Here is a 26,946-nt window from a genome sequence, read left to right on the forward strand (position 1 = left end):
CAAAAGTAATGCCTCCCAGAGGAACCTCTTCATTTAGTTATTTGAAAATGATTGCATATAATGTACAATTTATATCTGGTCTAAAAAGTACAACAATTTAAAAAAAAGAATTTTTCTAAGAGTAAGATGCAGTGTCATTTCAAACTATTAGTTTATGATTAAATAATAGCCATACTTGTTTAGAATTACCTCTGTCATTTGTATTCATTGGGTTCTTTAAAAAGTAGGGAAAAAATCAGGAAAAAATTCGTAAATCTAATTTTTTGTGAAAAAAAACCCTAATATTTAATTTTTAGGCTATATCGCCCAGGCCTAAGGTCTGTTGAATGAACATATTACTTCAGGAAGTGTATTTCACAAAAATGAAATGATTGGTATATTTAACATGGGAGAATTACCCCTGAATGCTGTCAAGTCCTGCTTCAATGCGGTACTGAGCAGAATACAGTGGTAGTATCTCGGTATACAAGTGCTTCTTCTTTCAAGTTTTTTGGGACATGAGATGTCGCTTGGCTGATTATTATGCTTTAGGATGCGAGCAAAAATTTGAGTTACGAGCCTCCTTACCGCTAGTTGGCGTAGTAAATGCAACAGTAAACCCCCTAAGCAAGACATCGATATAACTTTGTTTCCAACCATTGCAACAAAGAAAGAGACTGTAAAGGACAGTGCTTTTCCAACTACGGGAACGAAGAAAGTAAGAGTAAAGAAGAGTGCTAAAGAAGAAGCAGATTATATTCATTAAATTACAGAAGAACTTAAAAAGGTGACCGAGTATGTATCCGGCTCGGCAAAACTGTTGGAGAGCAGCTAAGCGACTCTGCACCACACCGAAGCAGAATGAGTCAAGAACGCCAGTCAATGGCATGATAAAAAATTCTAAACTGTGTACATTTATACAAAAGATGGAGAAGCACCTTAAAGGAGATACTGTAGAAGTCCACGGTAAATGCTATACATCAGGGCTCTTCAACTACATAATGAAGAGGGCCGCAGTTTCAAGAGCTCCAAGGCCGGACATCGAAATTTGGATGTTTTGTCAGAAAGTGCATCCGCGGGTTATATTCCTTTGAGACTGTTAATTGCAAAGTAAAAATAGCCTTTCAGACTGCACCGTCAATAAATGTATTATTCTGCCCTTGCTACACGTTTCCAGCGTGTGCAGCTAGAAAAATACTTAACAGCATTAAGAAACAGAAGCTTTTGAGGGATTGATGTTCCTTTTGAATTATTTTCCTTTCTCAATTTTATTTACACTTCTTACCACATTGAAGTTTGCCAGACTGAAATTATAAACATAAAACAAACATTAGAAAAGTATAACGTCCATAGTGTATTTTACATAAATAAAATAGAAGGTTTTAGGTTAATACATTCACACAAACTACAGATGTTTACACAATACGTAGGGCTGGGCGATATATCGAGTTTGTAAGAGATAGATATATTTTTAAACAAGATGTGAATTAAGAAAATATCGTAATATCGTTATAATTTATTTCACGTTAAAATGACCAAACACCGCTTATTTGTTGTGTTCCTTGTTCTCCACCGCTTCCCACTGCCTCGCAAAACTCCATGGGCTACTAAACCCCTCCCCTTCCTCCTTCCAAGACGTGCTTGCACGTATAAGAACATCCATGATTGGTTGGTTGTTTACTATAATGAGTCACGATCGGTTGAGATTATGGCAAAACCTTAGGGACGGGCCAATCAGAGGCAAGATAGGGCGGGTCATCGAACCAGGAAGGGAAACACAAAAGACACCCCAAATGACGACGAGAGAGTCTGAGAAAAGAAACGGGGAATATTCAAGCGGGCGATTTATATATTTTAAAAACTAGTGGAACATGGCAGAGGGATTCTCTTCTTTAGATTTTTCTTTTAGCAGTGTAGACATCCAGGAAACCCACAATGTGTCTACTTGGCCACATTTGGACAAATGTATGCGTCTGGATAAAACATTAATTTGAGTTGTTTACCATGTAAGCCCAAATCAAAATTGTTCTTGAGTTGCCAAACCGGGCATATTTCGCACGAGAAATGCTGCCAAAAATGAATGCCGAAGTGAGGAAGATCATAGCCGCACAATTAAGTCAAGTCACTTACTTGGCACTGACCAGAACCGTACGTGTGTGACAGTCAATTACATCGTCGACTGGGAATTAAATAGTGCCTGCCTGCAATTTTTTATTTTTTTTATCTGAGTTTAACACATTTTGTATTATTTGCACAGCTATGTTATTTATTTTACTTAGAAAAACTTTTTTATTTTATTTATGTTATGTAATTCTGTGCTACTTAAACAGGTTATTTTCTGTGCTGTTAATACCCATCTTGACTAACTGGGTTAATAAAAGTGCCACTGACTGTGGCACTTTTTTTTACCCTCAGTGTGACCTGTATGGCTGTTGACCAAGTATGCTTGCATTCACTTGTGTGTGTGTGTGTGTGTGTGTGTGTGTGTGTGTGTGTGTGTGTGTGTGTGTGTGTGTGTGTGTGTGTGTGTGTGTGTGCGTGTGTGTGTGTGTGAAAAGCCGTAGATATTATTTGACTGGGCAGGCATGCAAAGGCAGTGCCTTTAAAGTTTATTGGTGCTCTGTACTTCTCCCTACGTCCGTGTACACAGCGGCGTTTTAAAAAGTCATAAATTTTACTTTTTGAAACTGATACCGATAATTTCCGATATTACATTTTAAAGCATTTATCAGCCGATAATATCGGCAGTCCAATATTATCGGACATCCCTAGTAAAAATATATCGAGATATACTTTTTCGTCCATATCGCCCAGCCCTAGCAATAAGTATATAGAAATTAAACATCTACAGCAAACATGATTGTGGCTCAACACATTTAAACCTTCTACTGGTCAAATTTAGCTCTGTATATATTAAACAAGCTTTGATTGCCAGTGAGAGTTACTCAGACACGACCACAAATACAAAAGACACCAGGAAGTCAGCAATTTCAATACAAAAAAAAAAAAAAATGTCTTTATGCACAATATCTACTTACAAAGATCTGACCAAATTCTCGCAATGAGGCTTACACGTGTGGATTTCTACCGTTGTTGAAGATCTGGAACAGTGTGTCCGCCGCTTTAAAGGTTCGACCGAAAACAATGACTCAAGCAGTGGCTCGGGGCAGAACATTCAAACTTTGTTGTTCAGTCAGTTCCCATTTTATTTCAGTTTTTTAAGGGTCAATAGTGCCATTTTTTCAATAGTCTGCTACTCACCCCACTGCTGCTTTATTAGGACATATATGCCTCACTGTTACTACCCCTTGCAGGGTGGCGAGTGTGCTTCATACATGATCAACCCTAGTTTGAATGGTTTCATGGTAATGTTCAGCGGGCCAAATTAAAAGCTTTGGCAGGCCGCCAGTTGAATAGGTCTGCTGTACATGATTACAGTACTTCATAAAACTAATTTAGTTGTAGTACATTTTTGTGTATTGTTTTTGATACAATATATTTCCTAGCGCTAATTAAATTAAATGAATTCACTGGATGAGATTGGCTGTTTAGCAATACAAATCTTTTAGGCACGAGCTGCATCACAGCACCAACTAAAGGCCTACTGAAACCCACTACTACCGACCACGCAGTCTGATAGTTTATATATCAATGATGAAATCTTAACATTGCAACACATGCCAATACGGCCGGGTTAACTTATAAAGTGCAATTTTAAATTTCCCGGCAAACTTCCGGCTCAAAACGTTTCGATATGATGACGTATGCGCGTGACGTCAATCGTTGAAACAGAAGTATTCGGAGCCCATTGAATCCAATACAAAAAGCTCTGTTTTCATCTCAAAATTCCACAGTATTCTGGACATCTGTGTTGGTGAATCTTTTGCAATTTGTTTAATGAACAATGGAGACTGCAAAGAAGAAAGTTGTAGGTAGGATCGGTGTATTAGCGGCGGACTACAGCAACACAACCAGGAGGACTTTGAGATGGATAGCAGACGCGCTAGCCGCCGACCTCACCTTGACTTCCTCCATCTCCGGGCCACCGACCGCATCAGTGATCGGGTGAAGTCCTTCGTCGTACCGTCGATCGCTGGAACGCAGGTGAGCACGGGTCGTGATGAGCAGATGAGAGCTGGCGTAGGTGCAGAGCTAATGTTTTTAGCATAGCTCTGTCGAGGTTCCGTAGCTAAGTTAGCTTCAATGGTGTCGTTAGCAACAGCATTGCTAAGCTTCGCCAAGCTGGAAAGCATTAACCGCGTAGTTACATGTCCAGAGTTTGGTAGTATTGTTGATCTTCTGTCTATCCTTCCAGTCAGGGGCTTATTTGTTTTGTTTCTATATGCAGTTAAGTCCGATGCTATCACATTAGCTCAGTAGCTAAAGTGCTTCACCGATGTATTGTCTTGGAGATAAAAGTCACTGTGAATGTCCATTTCACGTTCTCGACTCTCATTTACAAGAGGATATAGTATCCGAGGTGGTTTGAAATACAAATCCGTGATCCACAATAGAAAAAGGAGAAAGTGTGGGATCCAATAAACCCTTGTACCTAAGTTACGGTCAGAGCGAAAAAAGATACGTCCTGCACTGCACTCCTTCACTCTAACGTTCCTCATCCACGAATCTTTCATCCTTGCTCAAATTAATGGGGTAATCGTCGCTTTCTCGGTCCGAATTGCTCTCGCTGCATTGTAAACAATGGGGAAATGTGAGCAGCCCTTCCTCCTCTGACGTCACGCTACTTCCAGTATAGGCAAGGCTTTTTTTTATCAGCGACCAAAAGTTGCGAACTTTATCGTCGTTGTTCTCTACTAAATCCTTTCAGCAAAAATATGGCAATATCGCGAAATGATCAAGTATTACACATACAATGGATCTGCTATCCCCGTTTAAATAAAAAAAAATTCATTTCAGTAGGCCTTTAAACTTGTGTCCCATGCTCTGCTGGTTGTAACCTAGCGCTGCCTCCCTTTTGCCTCAGTTGCTTTAAAACATGATCAAATCAATGCATCCATCGTTCAATTTTGCACATTTGACCCAATTATTTGCAACCAACTAAACATAATAATATTGTGCCAGTCTAGAGATACTACTGTATTCCTTTAAACTATTGAGATGTTATCAGATGTTTTACTGTCGACATACTCCCAAGTAGTCTTACTCAAATCAACACAAAGTTGCTTTAACATGAAGTGAAACCATGCAATGATTGTGTAATAAACAAGTATTAGGAGAAATACTTTATAGGTCTATTCTAGCATAACTACTAAATACAGCACTTACCCATGACAATAAGCAAAAGAAGAATGGAAAAAAACTTAATGTTGTCTTAATGGCTGAAGCAAAGATGTGCACAAAGCCACAAGCAGCTAACTAGTGGACGGCCACTGGGCAGTAGCTGATTACATCAGTGCCACTCATCTTCTCTTGAGGCCCCTTTGCTGCTGGGTCTGATTATGGAGAGTTAAGATACTGGGTCAGAAAGAAGGTGGGCCCAATCTAGCCCCCCACGGGACACCAACCTGAACCATATTTAGATTCCTACACCTGCGCAAAGAATGTGAACTTGTCTTGCTTTCTTAAAATAAGGTGCCAATCTCAGGATTATCTTAAACCTGCAGTCAGTGTGGCTGACCTCAATAATGCTCACTCGCAGGCGATAAAGAAAAAACAGATCAGGCTACCAGCAGCTGTAGAGGCCCACCCGTCTCTATCTTGATAGTTTAAAAAAAAGGTTCCAATTCATGTGATCGCCTGTTGGTGCAAGGAAACCTTTTTTTGCACGATTTTGCATCTCATGATGTTTCATGCCAGACTCAAACTTGTGACTAGCATTTCATGACAAAGGTCTTGCAAAGAATGATGGGTAGAACTAAAAAGCAAGCTTTAGGGGTATATTATGCAGTTCTACTGGCCTGTGAAGAGCAAGAGATGACTACCAGAAAGAGGGATGGAGAGGAGCAGCTGAGCAGCAAAACAAGCCAGCAAGAAAGGAGTAGAAGAAAGCAGGCGAGCAGCCTTACGAGAAGCAAACACTTGCCTTGTGAAGACTGAATGAGAGATACAGGCGAAGAGGTAAGAAAGGAATCTGGGAAAAAATGAAAAAAATGAACTCCTGTTCAGTGTACTGTATGACAAAAGCATTCAAATAAGCAATTAATTATGCAAACTTATTACTTATTCAACTTTATGTGCTACACAAAGCTACCATAGTATCACAACATTTACCATGCAGGTTGAACCCTAACTAAAACAGACCACACTTTACAACACTGACTTACTGTTTCTGCCTCGTGGTGCAATGCATGACACAGCAATATTACGTGAACTACATTCCCTGTGCTGCAGTTTAACAGCTAAAAAGACAACTTTAAACATCAAGTATAAGTTTCTTGAAAGCAAAAATTACAGTAATCAATTCTTCCCCTCTTGAATGTGGAATTTGCACTGCTGATCAGCAAATTAAAAGGTTCTTTGATGACGTAACTTGTGACAAAATTGACCTTTAAATGTTTAAAATCTGATGACAAAGGAGGGAAGTCAGGCTAAATCTTACTGGCGTTTTAGCAAACTAAAATATTTTTTTAAATGGCATAAATGGTGATGAAATTAAAGTTTATAGCTAAAAAAACAAATGACAAGTCAACCTAAATCTGACTAGACTATACATGTGGAGTCATCAAGGGTGCATGGAATTTTGTTTTTGGAGGGGGGCTTTCGAGACAAGATTTTTTTTATCCAGAGTCAGGTTGCCGTTCCATAAGCACGTCAGTTGGAGTGGACATGAAATATTTTTCTTTTTGTTGCGAGGAATGTGTGTGTGTGTCACATTGACTCAGGGGTGTGTAGCATGTGGACGTGGTACAGGATCTGCAGGTTGGGGTTGGTGCACCCTTGTGGAGCAGCATTCCTTGTTTTGAGCTCATAAGGCGGTTTACCCTCTTATATACCACACCTGCAACATAAACTGTGAAAATGGAACATCCATGGCCACTATTCTTAAACTTATGTGACAGTTATCAACTAGCTTGCTCTCCCACTGAGGGCTCTTTGACTGCGTCAGTGACCTCAGTGATGTGCTCAAAACAGGGCGGAGAAGTATTACAGGAAAGAGGAGGGGGAACCTAACAAGCCAAGAATGAAAAGCAGGAGGCTGAAAGAACGCCATATTCTGGCACCTGTCTATATCCAATTTATCAGTCGCCTCTTTATAGGCAGTGCTTGTGCAACAAGATTCCACTACTGCAGTAAAAACCCTGCATATTATTACATAATAGTATCTCTATCTGCATTAAATTAGTCAAAAGTAATCTGGGATACTTAAACTCAAATGACATTAACAAGTGTAACATTGCATGGCATAGTTTAGATTGATTCTGCTCCAACTCAAAGACATTCCCAAATCCTTCTGCATAATATTTTAATGCAGGTCAAAGTTAATTAAATGTTTACATTACACCAATAAAACACACCTGTGAGTCGCAAATGGTCTCTCGAGCCAGACTTTGGACACCTCTGTGCTAAAACCATATTGGGAATTTGCTATTGCACCCAACCATACTATTAGCTTTCACGTGAGCAGTTTTCTCCTAAGATTGCACACAGTCTCATAAAAGATGTAATTTGTACCAAACTTCCTCTGGTGATGCAAAGCCGTTGGAGAAATTAGGTCCTCATTTTAAAGTGTGCCACTTCCTCTGCGACTGGCGTCGCTCATCAGTGGCCACGTCCAGTCAAATGAGCTTGTTCCTATTCATGATGCAATTACTAGGTCATATAATAAAGAAACAATATTAAGTAATAAAGAATAAGGAACCAATATTAAGTATGCCCAATGTAGTCTTGAAGTGTTAGAATGGAGATACGTTTAGCTTGGTGGCGCCTTATGTTGTAAATGACACGTGAAAAGCTGCATTTTGGAATAATCCCCAATGAGAATGCGAGGGAGGGTCTTCAAAACTGTGTTTTGAAGAAACCCATTCAGCCGTGTTAGAACGGTGCAGCTTTGTTCAGTCAGCTGTCCTGGATTAAAGCCATTGTCATTCAGAAGACATTCAAGGAAAACAATTGCCACAGCTTTTAACATACAGACGCTTCTCTCTATTGCACCCACAATTAAAATTAGTAATGCAGCAAATTTTTGGCTTAACACTTCTCACCGGAACAATGATGCTGAAACCGGATGTTGTAATGTAAGCAGGAAGCATGCACTTATCTGGAGTGAAGGCAACATGTATGCAGTGGGGGCATACTTTAATATCCGACAATGTGCAATGTGGAAATATCAAGAGAGGGATCTTCTGCAAAGACGTTCTCCACGTCGGGTATAATCACCTGAAATCCAAACATTCCGATCGCAAGAAAAGAAAAGTACACCCCCGAAGAGTCTGTAGTGCCATTGAGTATTTGGCCTTTACATTATAATTTTTGTTTTATATTGTTGTAATACCATAATTGTGTGATTATTCTACTCTATGAATAATTAATATTAATTTAAGCAATTGCAATGCCTTGATTTTAGGTAGGTTAGTACGCAGTCATAGCTATAATAAATGCAATTAAAAAAAATAATTTCATTATTTTGGTGTTTCGGTCTAAGTTTCCTCATGTTCGGTTTTTGTGTTGCAGCAAATAATTTTCATTTCTGTACATCCCTAATTAGAATAGATTGTGCATGCGTATCTCCTGGTGGAACAGCTGAGCCATGAAGGATGGCAGCTGCTTGTAAAGGAGGATCATATTACTAGTAAAGGAATACTACCTGACACTTGGCCATCAAGGTGGAACAATTAAAAAAAACATTAATTCAACTTACATTTTGACATATCTAAATTCAATCAAACACAAATGATGAATGAATTAAATGAACATTGTAAATATATGTTTATAATTGTAAAAGTAGTAAATAAATACCATTGAAACAGGTCATTTCCTAGATTCTGACAAACTATACTATATGAGCTACAGTAGAATGAGGCATTACATGCCACACCCAAGCAAGTGTAGCTGACTTCTATAACCACATTTGGAATGGTTTTTAGCCTTTCCAAAACACAAAAACATCAATCATGAAATTTAAAGGATGTTCGAGCAATAATGAAAATGCCACTCTAAACAATAAGTACTAGTAGACTACCAAAAACTATTTGATCATCCTTTACTTCATCCCAGCTCAACCGTGTAACCTGAAAAACCAGCATGAACGCGAAGACAACTCATTTAGAGGCAAATTACATTTCTCCTAATGAAAGGATCTTGTTGTGGGAGTGTCATCACTCATGACACATCTAGATAGCTGTGGCTTTAAGAGATGCCGCCTTTATTGGCACTTGCGCTGTAATTCATCTGCAGTGCATGCCACACAGCTCAATTAGACCCACGCCCAAAACAAAAATGTCATCAAAAAATGTGCACTAGGATTGGATGGTTGTTATTCATTTTGTGGGTCGCTACTATTGTAAGCATTACGGTTACGCTAATTAGGTGAACTGCGTGCAAGCTGCATGCAAGCTTGTATTGTTGCAAACAGTAACGCACATTGGCAACAATTACACACAATGTGTCTGAATACTGACACATTGGTATAATGTTTTGTCAAATGTGTAGTCAATAAAAGCCATACAATGGCCACGCACTGTTCGACAGACAAAAATAAAAGCGCAACGGCTTTTGTAGGCTCGACGATAACATATACATTAGTCCAACAATAGACATCGCTAAAAAAAAAAAAAGAAGAGATTGGTGTCAGAATGCAACGTGTTTAAAAATGATGTCTCACCGGTTGGCTTTGATTCCTTCGAAGCAGAATTTTGTCCATCTCCCAAGCCCTGTGACGACGAGATCTGGGCGGACTGAGTCATTGGATCCATACTGAGCTCGCAAGGCGGCGGCGATAAAAGGCAGATGAAATGTCACGGGTCTCAGTCAAAGTGGTCTCGAAGAGGATCTTCCTTAGATAGAGAGGAAGACTTCTGCTTTTCCCACCCCCAGAAAAGCAAAGGCTTGGGTCTACACTTCACCGTGGCGTCCGACAAGTGAAAAGGCTGAGAGGCAGGGAAAGAGGCGGTCTACGTGATGAAGGAGGGGACAACATGGCGGCGGAGAGACGTTCACGGAGGCATTCGAGAGTCAAACATTCCAGTACCCAACCCCTCGACATGTTCACACGTCCACGATACTAAAAATATTGACTTAATTCAAGCATGTTCCCCATTGCACTCATACTAAGCATGTGTTTGGTAAAATTCCATAAACTACACATTTGTATTCGGTATGTCAATATTCTACACCGCTAAAGGAAACAAACCAGTACCGATATTGCTTTGCAACGCTATAATAGATTCATATTCATATTGTAATGAGTATTAAGTAACATTATATCTGGGTTCAATCCTGGGCTCGGGATCTTTCTGTGTGGAGTTTGTATGGTCTCCCCGTGACTGCGTGGGCATAGTCACACTTACTGGTGAACCGTGGGAGATTGTCATTTCACCTATTTGGGTTAAAAATATTTTTTGCAAACCAGTAATTATAAGCCGTAAATAATGTGCCGTTGTTGAGTGTCTGTGCTGTCGAGAGTTCGGCAGAGTAACCATGTAATACTCTTCAATATCAGTAGGTGGCAGCAGGTAGCTAATTGCTTTGTCATGATCACAATATGCAGACGACAGCGGGAGGCAGCGTGCAGGTCATAGGGTATCTAATGCTTAAACCAAAAATAAACAGAAGGTGAGTGCCGCTACGAAAAGGCATTGAAGCTTAGGGATGGCTATGCAGAACGAAACTAAAACTGAACTGGCAAGTGAAGAGAAACAGAATGCTGGACGACAGCAAAGACTTACTGTGGAGCAAAGACATCCACAAAGTACATCTGAACATGACATGACAATCAACAATGTCCACACCAGGAAAGAAAAAAAACAACTGAAATAGTTTTGATTGCAAAAACTAAGCAGGTGCGGGGAATAGCGCTAAGGGAAGAAATGAAACTACGACGTTAAAATACCAACAAAACAGGAAAAGCCACCAACCAAAGGCTATAAAAATGGGACCCATAACCTCCCTGCTTGGCACTCAGCAACAAAGGGTTGGAGTTGGGGGTTAAATCACCAAAAATGATTCCCGGGCGCGGCGCCGCTGCTGCCCACTGCTCCCCAAGGGGATGGGTCAAATGCAGAGGACAAATTTCACCACATCTAGTGTGTGTGTGACAATCATTGGTACTTTAATCTTAATCTTAATCTTAAAATAGGAGCGCTAGACAAGAACTAAAACACGACACACTGGAAAACACCCAAAAAAACCTCTAAATAAGTCACGGCGTGATGTGACAGGTCGTGATGTGCTCAGTGGCCTTGTGGTTAGAGTGTCCGCCCTGAGATCGGTAGGCCGAGTCATACCAAAGACTATAAAAATGGGACCCATTACCTCCCTGCTTGGCACTCAGCATCAAGGGTTGGAATTGGGGGTTAAATCACCAAAATGATTACCGAGCGTGGCTAACGCTGCTGCTCAATGCTCCCCTCACCTCCCGGGGGGTGGAACAAGGGGATGGGTCAAATGCAGAGGGTAATTTCACCACACCGTGTGTGTGTGTGTCAATCAATCAATCAATCAATGTTTATTTATATAGCCCTAAATCACAAGTGTCTCAAAGGGCTGCAGAAGCCACAACAACATACAGAGCCCATGTGTGACTATCATTGGTACATTAAATTTAACTTTGACAGAACACCTACTTTGAGACAAGAGCTATATAGTGATGCATGCTTGGTTATGGTTTGAATTCATATGCAACAATCGCCAGAACAACCTTTTACTGTCAGTATCAGCTGCTGAGTTTTATTTTTTTCTGCTGGTGGTGTGCCTCCGCATTTTTTCAATGAAAAAAATGTGCCGTGGCTCAAAAAAGGTTAAAAAAAAACACTCGCCTAGTGTGTGAATGTGAGTGTGAATGTTGTCTGTCTATCTGTGTTGGCCCTGCGATGAGGAGGTGACTTGTCCAGGGTGCACCCCGCCTTCCGCCCGAATGCAGCTGGGATAAGCTCCAGCACCCCCCGCGACCCCAAAAGGAAAAGCGGTAGGAAATGGATGGATGGATATATCTGGTGAATTATTTTACCCATGGCGTTTTCCCTTATGTGATGTTTACTTCCCAGTTGTCTGGCGTCCTCTAGTGGTCACATTCTCCCTGCAGTGTCAGGCAGCAAGCAGGGGTCAGTGTTGCTCAGCTCTGACGCTGTAGGGCGATTCTCTCGTTGTCTGTGGTAAACATCCCATCTTCGACTTCAACTACAAGCTTCAGGACTTTGGACCGTCGTTACAATGGCAGGTAAAAAAAAAATACACGTTCTCTTTGTCACGTTTTCACAAACTTTATAAGTCGCAAAACGGATGTTTACCCTTAATTGATGAACTCCAGATGTCTTGCTAACTTCCGCTGGAAAGGGGATTGCAACACTTTTTTTGTGCAGCTTTCAAATGAGGCAAAAATGGCGAAACGGAGGTATTTTTTGGACTGTTTTAGATGAAGTGCGAGAGCTGGAGTCCAACCAGAACCCACTGGTGACAGTCAGCTTTCGGAGAGACGGCAACAGGAAGCAGAAGTACCTGGAGGCTGAACCAAAAGCTCTCGGGGTCTGTGCATGTGCAAAATGCATGCTTTGGTTTTGCTTTAATACAGTGGTTCTCAAACTTTGTTCACCGAGCACCACCATAGATAGATAGGTCTTTATTGTCATTGCACAAGTACAACGAAACTTTAAAACCAACATTAAAATGCAGTAACATAGTAGGCCTAAGTCATACTTACCAACCTTGAGACCCCCGATTTCGGGAGGTGGGGGCGTGGTTAAGAGGGGAGGAGTATATTTACAGCTAGAATTCACCAACTCGAGTATTTCATATATATATATATATATATATATATATATATATATATATATATATATATATATATATATATATATATATATATATATATATATATATATATATATATATATATATGTGTGTGTGTGTGAAATACTTGACTTTCAGTGAATTCTAGCTATATATAGATATCATACTTGCATACTTGCCAACCTTGAGACCTCCGATATCGGGAGGTGGGGGTGCGCGTGGTTGGGGCGGGGGGCGTGGTTAAGAGGAGAGTATATTTACAGCTAGAATTCACCAACTCAAGTATTTCATACATACACACATACATACATACACACACATGTATGTATATATATATATATATATATATATATATATATATATATATATATATATATATATATATATATATATTTTATTATACATATAAATAAAATAAATACTTGAATTTCAGTGTTCCGAAGGCTATCCAAGTAGATGGCAGCATTGTCCTGTTTAACTTCTCCGTTCATGACTGAGTATATCATTTCGGCCACCGTGTTCAATGGAGAAGTCTGTTCTACAAAATGTACAGGCAACATACATACACCTTCCCCTTCTAACTGTCCTGGATGAACTGAAATTCTTGTTTCCATTCGTTTTGGAACTTGCAAGCGTATTTCTTCATCTTGCTCGTCGACGGCGTCGCCATGTCTGTAACTTCCTCGTTCTTCTGTTGTACTCTGTTTGTCGGGAGAAAGTTTCTGCCAAATTTTCTCCCAACAAACTCCCGGTATTCAGCCGGAGCTGGAGGCCACGCCCCCTCCAGCTCAATGCGGACCTGAGTGGGGACAGCCTGTTCTCACGTCCGCTTTCCCACAATATAAACAGCTTGCCTGCCCAATGACGTCATAACATCTATGGCTTTTAGAGAGTAGAGTGCACAACTGCGCACCCAACAAGGAGACGAAGCAGAAGAACGAGGAAGTTACAGACATGGCGAAGCCGTCGACGATCAAGATGAAGAAATACGCTTGCAAGTTCCAAAACGAATGGAAACAAGAATTTCAGTTCATCCAGGACAATTCGAAGGGGAAGGGGTATGTTGCCTGTTCATTTTGTAGAACAGACTTCTCCATTGAACACGGTGGCCGAAATGATATACTCAGTCATGAACGGAGAAGTTAAACAAGACAATACTGCCATTTACTGGATAGCTTCCGGGACACTGAAATTCAAGTATTTCTTTTATTTATATGTATGATAAAATAAATATACACTATATATATATATATATATATATATATATATATATATATATATATATATATATATATATATATATATATATATATGTATATATATATATATATATATGAGAAATACTTGAGTTGGTGAATTCTAGCTGTAAATATACTCCCATATTAACCACGCCCCCGCCCCAACCCCACCCCCCACCTCCCGGTATCGGAGGTCTCAAGGTTGGCAAGTATGATATATATATATATATATATTTATTTTATTATATATATAAATAAAAGAAATACTTGAATTTCAGTGTTCATGTATTTACACATATACACACACAACACTCATCTACTCATTGTTGTACTTGAAAGTACAATGCAATACAATTCCGGGGCAATGGCACCTATCAAATACACAGTAATGAAAACACAGTTGTTCTACTAACTGTACTGTGCTCGCTGGTTACTAAAAAAAAACAAAACACTTACCTTTCACTATTTGAGTAGCCTTTGTTCTGCCATTTGCGTACTGGCGAGCGATCTCTGAATCCGGGAACATATATTTCACGGATTTGTTGAAGACATCCACAAATGTGAATGTGATGTTGCTTCCAGCTATCAGCATAGCCATCTTTGTCTCGACATAAGTTACACCATCGGGTCTCCATTTAGCGAGGTGGCCCATAATACTGGGCTGTGAACGGTGCTGCGCTGCGGACGCTTTGTGCTTCGCTGACCGTTCATGACTGAGTATATCCGTTCGGCCACCGTGTTCAATGGAGAAGTCTGTTCTACAAAATTTACAGGCAACATACGCCTCCCTCTTCGAACTGTCCTGGATGAACTGAAATTCTTGTTTCCAATCATTTTGGAACTTGCAAGTGTATTTCTTCATCTTGCTCGTCGACGGCGTCGCCATGGCTGTAACTTCCTCGTTCTTCTGCTTCGTCTCCTTGTGTGCACACACTGGACTCAGGTCCGCATGGAGCTGGAGGGGGCGTGGCCTCCAGCTCCGGCTGAATTCCGTGAGAAAATTTCTTCCGGGAGGTTTTCGGGAGAGGCGCTGAATTTCGGGAGTCTCCTGGAAAATCCGGGAGGGTTGGCAAGTATGGCCTAAGTATTCATTGAAAACAAGGCAGAGGTTTTATTTCACAAGTACATATACTATTTTTGGCCACTATAGCATTAACAAACAACAATGATACTCCATATACATTACATATTTACAGACGTCTTTGGGATACCACTAGATGAAGCCTGTGTACCACTAGAGATGCGCATACCAGTTTTAAAATTACTGCTTTATTTAATTAATTGTATTGTTACATCTTGGTTGCAGATAACCCAAATCGGCATGAGTGTGTTTCAGATTACTTCTACAAGTGTGTTTCACCACCAAAACCTTGGCACAGATGGAAAAGACGTCATTTTCCTCATGTTATCCCTTCTGGTAAGTCAGAGAATTATCACATTGGATGTATACATAAGTGACCTCTGGTCTTACATTAAAATAAACCAGCTTGCAAAATACATTTTGAAATGGTTGGTCCTTGAGTACTTTATTACCGTTACTTATTGTAATTTAAAACATTGGTATGCTCGTACAACACTTAAAACCTTTAGCATATCTGTATGTGCAATTCAATTATGGAATGGACTAACCAAATAAATCGAACAAAGCACCAATATGATTCAGTTTAACAGACTGTTCATACTACAAGTGTTCACAAAGTACACAAAACAAGAATTATGATTTTTTTTTTATTGAGACAAATATTATTTATGTATTTAATATTAGTTTGCTTACTATGGTATATTATTTATTTGTTCAGTGTTCTGTTACAGAGAACAAGGAAATTGGATAAAATTGCTATGGTAGGAAAAGGGATAGGATTATATAAACTCTGCTTCTTCCTACTCCTTTTCGGATGTGCTGTAATGAAACAACTGGAATTGTGTGATGCATTACATTGTATCGTATGCATGTTCGAAATAAACTGAAACTGAACCGAACTGAAATTAATGTAATTGAATGTCTAATTTTTGTCCTGACAGGTGGTTATAGCTGGGAGTGTAGCTATAGCAGCAAAGAACCTCCACCTGCCTACGGTAAGTAGCAGAGGTGTGGACTCGAGTCACATGACTTGGACTCGAGTCAGACTCGAGTCATGAATTTGATGACTTTAGACTCGACTTGACAAAATGTAAAGAGACTTGCAACTCGACTTAGACTTTAACATCAATGACTTGTGACTTCACTTGGACTTGAGCCTTTTGACTTGACATGACTTGCTACTTTCCCCAAAACCTAAAGTTTAAAAAGTTATTTGGGAGCGCTCCGTAGCTTTCATTTTGTACGTGTCTGTCTATCAGCGTGTGTGCTGCGTGTCAGCGTGTGTGCTCTCAGTACAACAGCCAATCAAATTAGATCTACATTGTTTTCATCCCACAGCATTCAGCCAATCAAATTGCAGGACAACCAATGAACAAGAGTTGTCAAACAACGCGCCAGTGAGAAAGATTTATACCAAAGTTGGTTTCGTTCGGGTATAAAAACTACGACTTGGTCAACAAAAAACGAATTGCCGTATGCAAATCACGCAGTTCGAATATTACAGACGGAGACGCAACAACTTCCAACTTCGTTCGACATTTGAAGTTGCACAAAGAAGGGTAAGTTTTGAATGTAAGCTAACGTTTATTGGCTAAGTAACATGACTTTTATTTGCTGTGTAGTTAAATCAGTGAGGCTGTAAACTCACTGCTAACGTCATAACCATAGACATCTTATAAGTAGACGCAGCATCGAGCGCTACTGCTTACTGGCGCAGACGAGACGCGGGGCCGCCATCTTGGAGTGGTGATCCGCTCCACTCAGTGCAATTCATTTGGCAGGAGCAATGAACTGTCAGCGCATTTAATTCATTTTACCTCACTGAATACCACTCATTTTCACGCGCTTTTTTGTCATACGTGTAGCTATGATAAAGGACACATGTTTTATTATTCATAGTTTGCTTAACAGTAATAGAATATTCTTATATGCTATAAGTGACCAGACGTCCGAGATCAAAACTGGGAATATAAACCCAGAGAAAGGGGAAAAAACGGTCAGCTATTTTTAAGTTAAAGAAACAATATAATTACGTTATATATACATGCGTATATCCTACATAAACAATGTATGAATACATTAGATATCTATATATCTTATAGACCGTATCTCTGTTGCTGCAGCAGCAGAGAGTTTATTCTGTCTTGACACTTTGTATTGATATTTTGTATTACATTCTTCCCTTAAATGATAATGTTTACAGTGATTGTTATATATGTATTTTTTATGTATGTCGCTTTGGATAAAAGCGTCTGCCAAATACTTAAACATATATAAACACCTGAAAGTCTTTATATCAGCTAAAACCACCAATCTGTTTCACTGGATTCAGAATAAAACCAAATGCTGTCTTACCCAACAATGTTAGTATTTGAATATTGTTACTTGAAGACTTATTCCTGGTTACAATTATACTGTTAAGAAAGTATTGTCTTATATTTTGCCTAAAATGAGAATGCATCATAATCAGTGGCGGCTGGTGAATTTTGTTTTAGGGGGGGCTGAAAGTTTGTAAACCAAACCCCTGTAGGGGCGTCATCCTCCCCCAGAAGATTTGTTTGTGATTTTCACATACAAATATTGAAGATCTTTGCTCCTTCTTAACTCTGGTAATGTTATTTTCATAAAATACAACCAAAAGTACATTAATGTTAAATCTTACTTGTGAAAAGTAATCCCCCGATTCCTATTTTCAACAGTCCGCTCATTTGAGCAGGAAAACGCTGAACACCAGCCCGGCATCTTTGTTTTCTACCTGTCAACTGTCAGTTTAGGCTGCTCGCCGGCTCCTCATCACCACTTCAAGATGCAATTTGCTCGCGTCACAGCAACCAATACTGCGTCTACTTATAAGATGTCTATGGTTATAACATCATTTCAAACACAGCAATATGTTGCGTCCACTGCAGTTTGCTTCCTTATTCATACTTTTTGTCAAGTGATTTTTTTAAGCAGGGTTGCATGAGGTACCTATACATAACGTTACGTTAGTCATTGTATCACACACAGTAACATAACGTTAGACGGCGGTCAGCAGCACCGCATATTTTAGCCACCTACAAAAAGACAAACATAGTCAAATAAAGGTCAGTTAAAATGTATACTATATTAAGAATATGTGTACATATTGCATAGGGCCCTGACATCTAAAAAGTACAACTCTGTTCATTGTTATGTTCATGTATTTGTTATGTTTTTCATGTGTACGCACACATAAACACACATACAGTATGAGATGAGATCAATGAGATAAGGTAAGAACAGAATAGAAACTGCTGTGGAACTAGTTACAATGCAATATGCCATGGAAATACAATGTTAACACTTTTGTACAAATAAGTACAGTTGCACTTGTTTTTGCAAATGTGTTTATTCTGTAAAGGAATGAGTTAAATGTTTAAAATTGTTTAAACTATTAAAATGACTGGTTAATAGTGCTATTATGAATTGCAATGTCAGTACTATTTTTTTTCCTGCTGTTTCAAATGCACTTGTTTTAATAAATAAATACAGCGGTTTAAAAGCATACACAATCTGTGTAAAAATATTAGTCTGTGGTTAAAAGGACTTGAAAGGACTCGAAACTCAAAATGCAGGACTTGTGACTTGACTTGAGACTTTCCAGTCTTGACTTTGGACTTGACTCGGGACTTGCCTGTCTTGACTCGGGACTTGACTCGAGACTTGAGGGCAAAGACTTGAGACTTACTTGTGACTTGCAAAGCAATGACTTGGTCCCACCTCTGGTAAGTAGGTAATTTGCACATGTATCTGTTTTTTTGTATTACAGACAGAGGGAAATAAGTATCTTCTGATTTTGTAAGATTATCCCCGATCAAGTTCGAATAAGTTTGACGCCATTGTATTATATACTTGTGTCAAGGAACTGATCTTATGTCCATGAAGTGGTTTAAGTTGGTAGGGGAACACATATTTATTTCCCCTCAATGAAATACAAATGAAAGTACTTCATAACCCATAACTCATATAATAATAATTTTGCAAATGTATTAAAAATAAAATAAAATTATCATATGTACATAAGTATATTCACAGCCTTTGCTAAATAATTTGGCAGCAATTACAGCATCAAGTCATTTTGAATACAATGCCACAAGTTTGGCACACCTATCTTTGGGCAGTTTCACCCATTCCTCTTTGCAGCACCTCTCAAGCTCCATCGGATTGGGTGGGAAGTGTCGGTTTTCATCTAGGATGTCTCTGTATATTGCTGCATTCATCTTAGTCTAGTCAGGGAGGTGACCGAGAACCCGATAGCCACTGTGTCAGAGCGACAGCATTCCTCTTTGCAGAGAGGAGAACCTTCCAGAAGGACAATCATCTCTGCAGCAAAACAACAAATCAGGCCTGCATGGTATAGTAGCCAGACAGAAGCCCTTTCTTAGTAAAAAGTTTGCCAAAATGCACCTAAAAGACTCTCAGACCATGAGGAAAAAAATGATCTGCTCTGATGATGAGACAAAGATAGAACTCTTTGGCGTGAATGCCAGGCGTCATGTTTGGAGGAAACAAGGCACAGCTCATCACCAGGCCAATACCATCCCTACAGTGAAGCATGGTGGCGGCAGCATCATGCAGCACTCTAAAGAGGCATGCTGGATGAAAACTACTACTTCACATCCAAATTGAAGGAGTTTTAGAGGTGCTGCAAAGAGGAAAAATAGGCAGAGGAATGGGCGAAATTACCCAAAGATAGGTGTGCCAATCTGGTGGCATTGTACCAAGTTTGTATTAAAAGATCATTGCTGCCAGAGGTGTATCAACGCAGTATTGAGCAAAGACTGTGAATACTTAGGTACATGTGATTTTTTTTGTTTTTAATACATTTGAAAAATAAAAAAGAATAATTTTCACATTGTCATTATGGGGTATTGTCTGTAGAATTTTGAGGACTTGAATGAATATATTCTATTTTAGAATAAGATTGTAAAATGACAAAATGTGAAGTGCTGTGAATACTTTCCAGATGCACTGTACAGTATGCTGCCTGGAACAAACTTTGCAAAGTGTTTTCTCGTTGTCAGCTGATGGCCTGCCTAGGGATGCAGATTGTGGCCTGCTTGGCCAGCTTCATTAACATAATCGTCCTACTGCATAATCTCGATCAGTATTCAACACACTGCTGGTACTACTCTCAAGGCAACCAGACCACTTACAAGAATGACTGCCATACTCTCGAGGTAAATTAGCACCGCCGTGACAATGTCAAGGTGTTTGGAGCACAGGTTATTGACCTGACTTCCTCTCTGTTCCTGACAGCGCACAAGGAATCACCTATTTGCAGAGAGCATGCTCATCCAGGTCACTTTGTTGGCCATATCAGTCACTCTGGCCGCTTATTGCTGCAAGGTGGTCAACTGCTGTGCACCGGCTCCCAAAATGGTGAGTCAAGAGTGGGTTTGTTAATTTGCTCGAAGAAAGAGAAATAGCATCTCCAATATAGTAGTCATTTGTAAAAATAAAAAAAGTTATATTAAAAGATAATTCAAAAAAGAAAAGTGTCGGAAAAGGAGCAGGAAGAATATACTCGTATATAGTAATCTTAAAACAATACATAATCACCTGATTTATAACAATATTCAGTATATAAATTACATCCACATACAATAATAAACCCTCGCATCATTTTAGCAAATACACTTTGTTTAAATACATTACACCTTTAAGACCATTAGTTTCCTTCGGTTTGTTGTACTACGTAAAACATGTTCTTATATTTTTAAATTGTATGATGGTATTACCTGGTTTGATTTCTTCGTAAAATTGATTCCACAGAGTCACCACACAAACTAATGCATGTTAACGCAAGGCTACTTCAAACTCAATTTTACCCCTCAAATGATATTTTCCATCTCTATCTTTGAACATTTTGGGAATATTTGGTGGAAGTAGATTATTTTGAGTTTTGACTGTTATTTGTGCAGTTTTTTATTTCACCGGACCAAACAAGTTAATTATGTGTGATTTTACAAGCAGTACATTTGTGTGTCCCCAATTGTCAAAATTGTTTATTATTCCCAGTGCTCTTTTTCATAATGTGCCTAACTTTTAGAATGTGCTCTTGTATGTGTTTGTATATATATGGCAATAAGAGTGTACAATACAGTGTGTGTAATGTCTTATGGTTCAAGATGTTTGTTTTTCCTAAAATGTCAATACTTTTTGCTATTTCGCCACATATATTTTACATGAGGTTTCTTGCACAGTTTATGTTCTAAATGACACCCAAACATTTCAATCTGTGTATTATCAATTTCCATCTTTAACTTTAATTTGTACTTTCCGTTCTTGAACAACATGAATTAGGTTTTGTTCAAGTTTAGAGATTTATTTTTGTCAAACAAATATTTTAATGTATTAATTTCTTTCTCCAGCCGGTGATCACCTTGCAAAACCAACCTGCCGAGCAGTGAGGACGGACATCAATGAAAGATTTAGGATGTGCAAATGCATACCCTAACATGGCAATTTCAAGTGTTGCCTTCAGCCTCTGTGATCTTCCTGCCCTGCACCAAACTTTGAGGGCAGAGATCATAGCCAGTATACAATATATACCAACAATTCATATTTTTATATTCACAAAATTGTTGTTATTGTATAAGCTGATTGCTATCACCAATTTTTAACACTTTAAATACTCACTCTGTATTTTACTAACGCTACCTGAATAATATTTTGATTATTTTGTTTCTGTAAAACATGTATGAATTATTATGATCATTGGAATAATTGCAAGCCCATACCCCATCCATATGATTTGTTATTATGTAAAGGCTCAAGGACATGTATTCCTATTATGCTCGGTTTTTTTATTGCCAACTTCTTCCACATTTCTCAACCCATTCATTCAACTCCAACATTAAAATATTTAGCTCATTCCGGGCATACAGGCCTGGAAAAAAATCACACTTCTCACAAGTCCACGTTTCCTGACAAACTCCCATTAAAAAAATTAATGAACAAGTTTTTGGGTCACACTTCTTACTTCTATATTCCTCAATTTGCGGTTTTCCCAGAAATCTGAATTTTCCGGCCCAAAAAAATCCTATTGAAATAAATAGTATTTTTCCACCCCCACTTCTCAACCAATTCAGCATCAAAACATTCAGGCAATTTTCCCCGCAATTCCCAATTTGTTGTACAGCATTTGAATTCAGTGTCCGTTCAATGGCATTCAAACATACATACTGAAATTGTCTTGTCTAGTTTCCTTCTCTAATTCATACATATTGTTACTTTAAAGCTTCATATTGACATCAAATACAACAAATTTTAAAGTGCATTAAAACACAATTAAAGGGGCCCTATTATGCATAACAAACTTTTTTTTAACCGCTTGATAATGATTTTTGGGTATTTGGGATCCCCATAAGTACCGAAAATGTGAAATCAAACCAGACATATTTATAAAACAATCTCGTCTTCTTCCGAACTTGCTCCAAAAAAGTAGTTTGGACTTTCAGACTGTAGTGACGTATTTTGCCTTAGTCACGTCAGCGGATATCTTCATGTATGGTAGAAGACCCGAAGAGCTTTGCACAAGTTTGCCATATTTATTCAGTTGTAGTCAAATTTCTTATTTTACCTCTGTCTTCTTGATGTGGGGCATACTGGCTTTTAAATGTGCAATTGCGCATGCATGCTAAAATCCTCCGTAGTTGCTATTTCTAATTCAAACTAGCGTTCACATAGTCCTAATTTATATCTGTCAGTAGATTTGATATGGAAGCGCTAAAAACTACAACATGGCTGACGGGGTGGAGACGCAGTCAAAGGGGGCTAGGCCTGGAAGCGGATTTCGATAAGTAATTAAAACCGCCCACAAAACAACGCATTCTATAGAGACGGCCAAAATGCAGATCTGAAAAACATTATCAATGCAAAATTTGGAGCAAAGCACCCCAAGGAAGTGTTGTAAATGTAGGGGGAAAAAATCATAATAACGCCCCTTTAATATGCAAAACAACCATGGTTTTAAAAGATATTTCATGATCACAAGTATAAAAAATATATAATGGCATTTGATAGACATATTTATGTACAATGCATTCTGCATAAATTGGAGACAGGAGTCATTTCAGTTCATTTCTTCCATAGTTGATCTGCCCAGTGATTCTAAGGAAGACACAAAGTCCGCAATGAGAACGTGAAAAGGTCCCCTAATCTCAGCGATATGACTGTGTGGAAGACAAAGCTGAAGTACCTTACTTGGGATGCAGATGAAGTGAACTCCTCCAGGTCTCCTAAGCAGCCTTGTTTGAGGCGGATGAGAGTGCCCCACAGCATGGAGCGCCAGCAGGACGGGCACTTCCCCACCACGGGCAGGAGGTGTGATGGCTCCGCCTTCAGGAAGTGCTTGGCCAGGCAGATCACGTGGCTGCTCATCCCGCAAGACAGGCGGAAGCAGCGCAGCTTCTCGGATGTCTGAGGAGGAGGAGATTGAGAGGTCCCTTGGCAAATGTTCATTATATCAATCCAGACAGGAAATGAGTAAAGCAACCTACCTTGACTGGTCCTTTGCAAAGAAAACACCTGGAAGTCTCCAACTCGTCTTCAGGTTGCAACAGACCTTTCTTTTTGGCTCTCACGCCTCCGAAGACGACGGGAATGTGCAGAGGAGGCTGCAGACTGGCCTCAAAGTCCATCCTATACTCGGGCTTGAGCCAGCGGGACATCAGCGGGAGCCGGCTCCACGGCGCCACCCGCAGCATGTTGGAGACAACGCGCCAGTGGAACTGCAGGCTGGACTCTTTCCTGGTGCGACGGGAGATGTGGGAGAGACGCCTGGAGGAGTGAGGGTTCTGCCACGCCCACTCAAACTGACAAAACACCATGGCGACAGTTCGGTTCAAACAACCATGAACTAATTGTCCCAAAAGCGACTCCATATTCTAAACTTCAGAGGGCTGTTTGCAACCTTTAAGGGCGCTAACTTTCCTCCCTGCATCTAAATGTGGACAAGACAGCGGATTTATTTTATTAATAAAATTGATCACATTTTGGAATTTGGATTAATCATGGTCAATCACAGGTGATTACTCGTTTGCATAATTGAAACTGGCTTTAAAAAGCCCCCAATATTTGTATACAAATGCAATTTTAATGACAGAATGTCATCCGGGAACATTTTTAAACATTTTACTTAGATGCATGTCATTTATTTGCACAAAATTTGGGAACAGTTTAATCTGAAGTTCTTTCAGGATGTATTTTGGAGTGAACTTTGCGAGCGAGCACACCAGTCGGAGTCTCCGCACTCATTTTTGCACTGACGTATGCATTAATCCGATCACTGACCATATAGCGATTAAGGTATAGAAGAGCTTGTACAGTCAAGATAAATAAACGATTAATTTAAGTGTGTTCACGTGATTAATGTGATCATTTGTTTGTGATTAATCGCATGAGTTAACTCATTAATTTTGACAGCCCTAATAATTAGTAATGTGAAAAATAGACTCTTTAAAATGTGTTCTGTTAAACCACTAATGGTAACATACGCTGGCAGCACGGCGTGTGCCTCACAATACAAAGGTCCTGGGTTCGATCCTGGGCTCGGAATCTTTCTGTGTGGAGTTTGCATGTTCTCCCTGTGACTGCGTGGGTTCCCTCCGGGTACTCCGGCTTCCTCCCACCTCCAAAGACATGCACCTGGGGATAGGTTGATTGGCAACACTAAATTGGCCCTAGTGAATGAATGTGGGTGTGAATGTTGTCTGTCTATCTATCTGTGTTGGCCCTGCGGTGAGGTGGCGACTTGTCCAAGGTGTAACCCGCCTTCCGCCCGAATGCAGCTGGGATAGGCTCCAGCACCCCCTGCCACCCCGAACGGGACAAGAGGTAGAAAAATGGATGGATGGTAACATAAGCTACCATAAGCTGGTGTTCTTACATGTTTGTAACTTTGAGCAAGTTTCATTTATTCGAATGGCTTCTGTCATAACATTGCAATTAACGATGCTTGACTAATCTCCATGTAACTTAACACAAATTCACTTACTCTCAAGGCAGCAATGTCAGAAGGAAAACCATGTATGATGAGGACCATCTCCCTAAACAAAAACAAAGGACAGCATGCAGAATATCAGCGATATCAGTGATCATTAGTAACGTACATAAAACAGTAGAAAGGTGCACAATACCATGGTCCTCTCCCACTAGTCCTCTTTGCTCCTCCTTTGTGTCGTCCAGCATTGTGTTGTACAATCCTGCGCTCAGGATTCACCGTGAAGCCAATGTATATTCTCCCTTTAAATTTAGGGTTGAGGCAGTAGAGCATATACACGCCATAGAAGCTCTCCACCTCAGCAACCATTGCTGCGGCGGGGGGGAACTACACTAAATCCCAGCACAAAACGTCATCGAGGCAACGATTTGAAAATATGCAACAGCTGAGTTGTCCGAATATTGTCACTTTTTGTGGCAAAGCCTAACAGAGTGACACCAGCATAGACACGACCATAACATTGTGCCGACCGTTTAAAACTGTCGCTGATTATGGAAACGTTCAAACGACACTCCTACTTAGTAGTCCGTGAAACTGCCTGATGATAATGAGGAAACAAAATATTTTTTTTTCGAGTACTAATAAACGTTGGAATAATTAAGGATAATGAACAAATCTCCCAGCCGTTTTAAGTCCACCATGTATGTTTATGTTCACGAATTTCTGATTTAAACTTCACCCACGTTGAAAAATGTCAGGCGAACTACAGACCCCGCAGCGAGTTTAGGAACACTTGCGCAGAGCAGGGATGACCACGCCCCGCGCTCCCCGGAGCTCATTTGATTGGCCGCTGCAAAGTCTCTCGCTTGTGCCTTGAGTACTGAAGGAAACACAACTCTACCTTTGCAACCTCATTATACTATTGGCTAAGTTTTATATTCGTAAATGTTAGTTTCTCAATACCCGACCTGTTTTTTTTGCCTTCAAAAAAGAATTAGAACTCTACGTTAAAACACTCTCTACATCTAATAACCAACAAGCTGTGAAAACGATGATGCTGTGTTCCAAATTAAAATTATTTACTGAACTTGTGTGAGCCCCTCGCTGTTTTGTACTGTTTTTGTACTTATTTTGATTATTATTTCTCAATTGTTTGTAAATGTTGCATATTATAAATAAAGGTTTATAAAATTAAAAACAAAACAAACAAAAAAACACAAAAAAACCGCAACTCTCCTTTTATTCGTAGATTACATGCATAACTTGCAAAATGGCCGAAATCTGTAGTTTTTCCTCACAGAAATCTTAGTGAATGTCTAACGTTTGATGACCTATATTGTTTAAGCACCACATATCAACTGCCTGTGGAACTAACTTCAATCATCAGGGTTCCAAATAGTTTGTGAGGGAAAACAGCATTAAAGCTTGTGAAGAAGTTTTCACAACAAAGGGCCACATAGCATTAGCATAGACTACTAGAGCAGTGTTTTTCAACTACTGTGCCGCGGCGTACTGGTGAGCTGTGCGATACAGTCTGGTGTGCCATGGTAGATTATCTAATTTCACCTATTTGGGTTAAAAATATTTTTTGCAAACCAGTAATTATAGTTTGCAAATGACGTGTTGTTCTTGAGTGTCGGTGCTGTCTAGAGCTCGGCAGAGTAACCGTGTAATACTCTTCTATATCAGTAGGTGGCAGCCGCTAGCTGATTGCTTTGTAAATGTCGGGGAACAGCGGGAGGCAGTGTGTAGGTAAAAAGGTATCTAATGCTTAAACC

General features: G+C 39.6%; 3 protein-coding genes across 7 annotated transcripts in view; 1 reads left to right on the forward strand and 2 right to left on the reverse strand.

Annotated features, from left to right (window-relative positions):
• LOC133661668 (reticulon-3-B-like) overlaps window positions 1-10,073 on the reverse strand; it is a 28,887-nt gene extending 18,814 nt beyond the window's left edge. The window contains exons 1-2 of one of the 3 annotated variants that reach the window (XM_062065051.1): window positions 9,761-10,073; window positions 6,023-6,070 (exon numbers count right to left, since the gene is read on the reverse strand). In XM_062065051.1, coding sequence (XP_061921035.1) covers window positions 6,023-6,070; window positions 9,761-9,851 — 139 coding nt within the window. In that variant the 5' untranslated portion in view covers window positions 9,852-10,073. The remainder of the gene's footprint in view (window positions 1-6,022; window positions 6,071-9,760) is intronic. The other 2 variants (XM_062065052.1, XM_062065053.1) reach the window with 2 other exon arrangements.
• Window positions 5,935-22,178, forward strand: LOC133661691 (membrane-spanning 4-domains subfamily A member 4A-like). Of its 2 annotated transcripts, XM_062065088.1 has the most exons (8): window positions 5,935-6,057; window positions 12,141-12,313; window positions 12,509-12,618; window positions 15,427-15,537; window positions 16,143-16,196; window positions 20,247-20,402; window positions 20,482-20,604; window positions 21,597-22,177. In XM_062065088.1, exons 2-8 carry the CDS (start codon window positions 12,307-12,309, stop codon window positions 21,633-21,635), a joined length of 600 nt encoding a protein of 199 aa, XP_061921072.1. In that variant the 5' UTR covers window positions 5,935-6,057; window positions 12,141-12,306; the 3' UTR covers window positions 21,636-22,177. The 2 variants fall into 2 exon arrangements, with proteins under 2 accessions (XP_061921072.1, XP_061921073.1); XM_062065089.1 differs by lacking the exons at window positions 12,141-12,313; window positions 12,509-12,618 and having other exon boundaries at window positions 5,945-6,057; window positions 21,597-22,178.
• A 965-nt stretch (window positions 22,179-23,143) lies between these two features.
• On the reverse strand, window positions 23,144-26,062 carry LOC133661688 (structure-specific endonuclease subunit slx1-like). 2 transcript variants are annotated; one of them, XM_062065086.1, is made up of 5 exons: window positions 25,365-26,062; window positions 25,223-25,274; window positions 23,727-24,041; window positions 23,431-23,646; window positions 23,144-23,337 (listed from the first exon to the last, which is right to left on the reverse strand). In XM_062065086.1, exons 1-5 carry the CDS (start codon window positions 25,535-25,537, stop codon window positions 23,305-23,307), a joined length of 789 nt encoding a protein of 262 aa, XP_061921070.1. In that variant the 5' UTR covers window positions 25,538-26,062; the 3' UTR covers window positions 23,144-23,304. The 2 variants fall into 2 exon arrangements, with proteins under 2 accessions (XP_061921070.1, XP_061921069.1); XM_062065085.1 differs by having other exon boundaries at window positions 23,426-23,646; window positions 25,365-26,056.
• Between the last annotated feature and the right edge of the window lie 884 nt (window positions 26,063-26,946).

Source organism: Entelurus aequoreus, linkage group LG12, assembly GCF_033978785.1.
Source record: "Entelurus aequoreus isolate RoL-2023_Sb linkage group LG12, RoL_Eaeq_v1.1, whole genome shotgun sequence".
In the NCBI taxonomy this organism is placed as follows: domain Eukaryota; kingdom Metazoa; phylum Chordata; class Actinopteri; order Syngnathiformes; family Syngnathidae; genus Entelurus; species Entelurus aequoreus.

Coding starts and splice junctions, on each gene's coding strand:
- LOC133661688 (XM_062065085.1), bottom strand. CDS start 25,537: ATGGTTGCTGAGGTGGAGAGCTTCTATGGCGTGTATATGCTCTACTGC. Junction 23,647..23,726: donor TTTGCAAAGGACCAGTCAAG/GTAGGTTGCTTT, acceptor CCTCCTCCTCAG/ACATCCGAGAAGCTGCGCTG. Junction 23,338..23,425: donor TCATCTGCATCCCAAGTAAG/GTACTTCAGCTT, acceptor TGTCTTCCTTAG/AATCACTGGGCAGATCAACT.
- LOC133661691 (XM_062065088.1), top strand. Junction 20,403..20,481: donor ATGACTGCCATACTCTCGAG/GTAAATTAGCAC, acceptor TGTTCCTGACAG/CGCACAAGGAATCACCTATT. Junction 20,605..21,596: donor GTGCACCGGCTCCCAAAATG/GTGAGTCAAGAG, acceptor TTCTTTCTCCAG/CCGGTGATCACCTTGCAAAA.